The following is a 2,615-nucleotide window of genomic DNA, read 5'->3' as shown; positions in this document are numbered from 1 at the left end:
TTGTGTGTGTGTGTGTGTGCGTGTGTGTGTGTGTGTGTGTGTGTGTGTGTATGAGAGAGAGAGAGAGAGAGAGAGAGAGAGAGAGAGAGATATCATTAATACAACATTTAACCACCAAAGGTGATGTTGATCTGTTGATCATTTCTCTGATTCTGGTCAGTAATAAGAGCCACTTCATTCAACCTCTCATTGCTAATGTTTATGTGCCCTACCCACCATCTGAGAATGTTCTAGTATAACATGGAATTCTTTCTGGCCCTCAGAAGCACAACATCTCTCTTAGTTCCTTCTCATTATGGGTAGCAATGTGGAAGTGAAGCAAGAGCTTAGGATGAATTTACCCATTTAGATACTTGGTTCAACTCTATTTCTTCTTCAAGAAAGTGACTCCTCAAAATTCATCCTTAATGTATTTTGATTGAAGCTATTCACAAAAAAGCACACTGTATACAGTTTTTTAATCACAATATGAGTGCATACATCCAAATATACCAAACATCAAAGTAACCACTGAGGTCATATCCTTTCAGCTTTCAAATGCTTCAAAGACTAGGCAGCCCCGAAGTCCCTTTGTCTGCAGGCAAGCCAAATCCCAAAAGTTTAAAAATAAAAAACACCACACATTTCAGGTGTTCAGATGCAAATCTCCTACTGCAAAGGGAGGCAAAGATATTAGGCACTCATGGAACCCTACACCTGAACTAGGACCCTCTTTAGGACAAGGGGAAAAAACACTTAACCCTCACTGCTCTGCCTCCCTTTTCTCTCCTCAGCTCCCCCTTAAAGAAATCCTTCAAGTCTAAAAGCAAAAGTTTCCTTAGGACCACAAGAGTGAATTGTGGGTTCCTATTAAGAATTAAGTGGTAAAATCCCTGCTATAGAAACTTGTAAGGCTATCCTTCATGAAAGGATGAAGTCAGAAGTGGGAATTCCCCATTGTAACATGGGGAGAATTTTTTTTTCTTTCAACCCCTCATGAGTAATCGAGGGTTCGGTTATGCCACTAGGGGTCACTGTGGGAACCTGTGGTCTTGTCTGTCTTTTGGAAGCTATATGTTAAAAACCTTTCATTAGAAAATAGTGGTTTTAGTGCTTGGCTCCCTTAAAAATTGAGTCTCTAGCGCGGGATGGAGTATATTTCCTCATATGATGGAGGAGAAAAGCAGTTACGACTATTGTCTTCCAATTGTATCTCCTCCAGCTGTTCAGCATCAGCCGTTGACCTAAAAGAATCAACAGAAAACACAAATTCAGAGTCCTGATACAAGTTTACCCTCCCCTGTCACATTCCTCATGAGCCCACAGACTGTCCAGCCTAGCTAGAGAGGCAGAATTCCCAGGTTCCCATGTTTCTCTGTATCAGCCGTCATACCTGTTATCGTTTCTGTGATCCATGTCCATACAGGAAGGGTAGAGCTCATCATCAGTAAATGCAGCATTGTCATGAGGATAGATGGTACAGTACTGAGGGGGACTTGGAGCAGGTACTGTTGGTCCTCCTGTGTTTGCAACACCAAAAGGGTTCATCACTGGGGGCAGATAAGTAGCATTTACCCCGACAGTGTCCTGAGATGCATAAGGAGGAATATACTGCACCACAGTGGCTCCGTGGAATGTTATAGGCTGGTTGATCCCAGTGAAAACAAAGGATTGTCCACTCAGAGTCTGGTCTGTGTCCAATGTTCTTTCCTCGCTTTCTTTGCAAGACTGACAAGAGAGCATTTTAAACTTGCATACAGCGATCAGGATGAATGTCACCCCAACGGAGAGCAGAATCGGCCCGAGAAGCTGTGTCCACTCAAAATGGGAGACTCCTTGGTACTTGATCCAGCCCATCACTGTAAATGTGATCCCCACCAGCCCCAGAAAGATACCTGAGAAGAGTAAAGTGGCTCCTGCCTTATCATCATCAGACACCTGGATGTCAACTGTGCTGGGTGTATAAGGAGTGACCGAGAAGACATTGAGAGGGAAGTCTTCCATGCGGTTACTGTTCGGCTGCATTATTCGGGCTGGTATCCTTTCCTGGTCAGGTATAAAGGGAACTCACAAGAAATCCTCGGTGGCATAACAAGAAGTCACAGGTTCAGATGGATTAGTTATGTAAGAACTTTGTGCTCTTGAGGTTAACAGAGTAGAACACACAACCGGGTCAACTTTGTTTGGAAGAATAAAGGTCTGAGAAGTGAAGCCTGAAACTTTACCTTGTCTCTGATTTTTTTTTCTTGTATCTCCATGGGCTTGTGAATTTTGTGTGGTTATTTTGTAACGGTTTCCACGTTACCCTATTCTTTATTATTAGTGCCTTGTTCTATTAGCTACATATACAAGTCAGCAGTTGTTATTGAGCCTCTCACTGGTATTTTGGGGGTCTCTGGGTAAATCTAGTCAACAGAACAGATACTTTCTACAATGTCAAAGGTTAGAATAAGTGGAAACATTTTTTTTTAATTCTTCAGCAATCCTCAGTAATTAAAAAATACTTCTTCGGGTTTATTTACAGATTTTATTATTTTCTGAATTGGATCTTTAGTATTTGGAAAGTATCAATAACAACTGAGTGAAACAGTAGAGTCGTAGAAAATCTTTATTTATTTATTTATTTGTTTTTGACA

At 41.4% G+C, this 2,615-nt stretch overlaps 1 protein-coding gene across 1 annotated transcript; it reads right to left on the bottom strand.

The window, feature by feature from the left end:
• Positions 1-439: 439 nt before the first annotated feature.
• On the bottom strand, positions 440-2,152 carry TMEM174 (transmembrane protein 174). Its single transcript, XM_074204685.1, has 2 exons — positions 1,373-2,152; positions 440-1,223 (listed from the first exon to the last, which is right to left on the bottom strand). Exons 1-2 carry the CDS (start codon positions 2,002-2,004, stop codon positions 1,118-1,120), a joined length of 738 nt encoding a protein of 245 aa, XP_074060786.1. The 5' UTR covers positions 2,005-2,152; the 3' UTR covers positions 440-1,117.
• Between the last annotated feature and the right edge of the window lie 463 nt (positions 2,153-2,615).

This window comes from Macrotis lagotis, chromosome X (genome assembly GCF_037893015.1).
Source record: "Macrotis lagotis isolate mMagLag1 chromosome X, bilby.v1.9.chrom.fasta, whole genome shotgun sequence".
Taxonomy (NCBI): Eukaryota; Metazoa; Chordata; class Mammalia; order Peramelemorphia; family Peramelidae; genus Macrotis; species Macrotis lagotis.
The sequence above is the reverse complement of the archived record's forward strand: the minus strand, read 5'-3'. Positions and strand labels throughout refer to the sequence as shown.

Excerpts from the sequence above, each read along its gene's own strand:
- TMEM174 (XM_074204685.1), bottom strand. The coding sequence starts at position 2,004 with ATGCAGCCGAACAGTAACCGCATGGAAGACTTCCCTCTCAATGTCTTC. Across the intron at positions 1,224-1,372 it reads GATCACAGAAACGATAACAG|GTCAACGGCTGATGCTGAAC; the intron begins GTATGACGGCTG and ends TGATTCTTTTAG.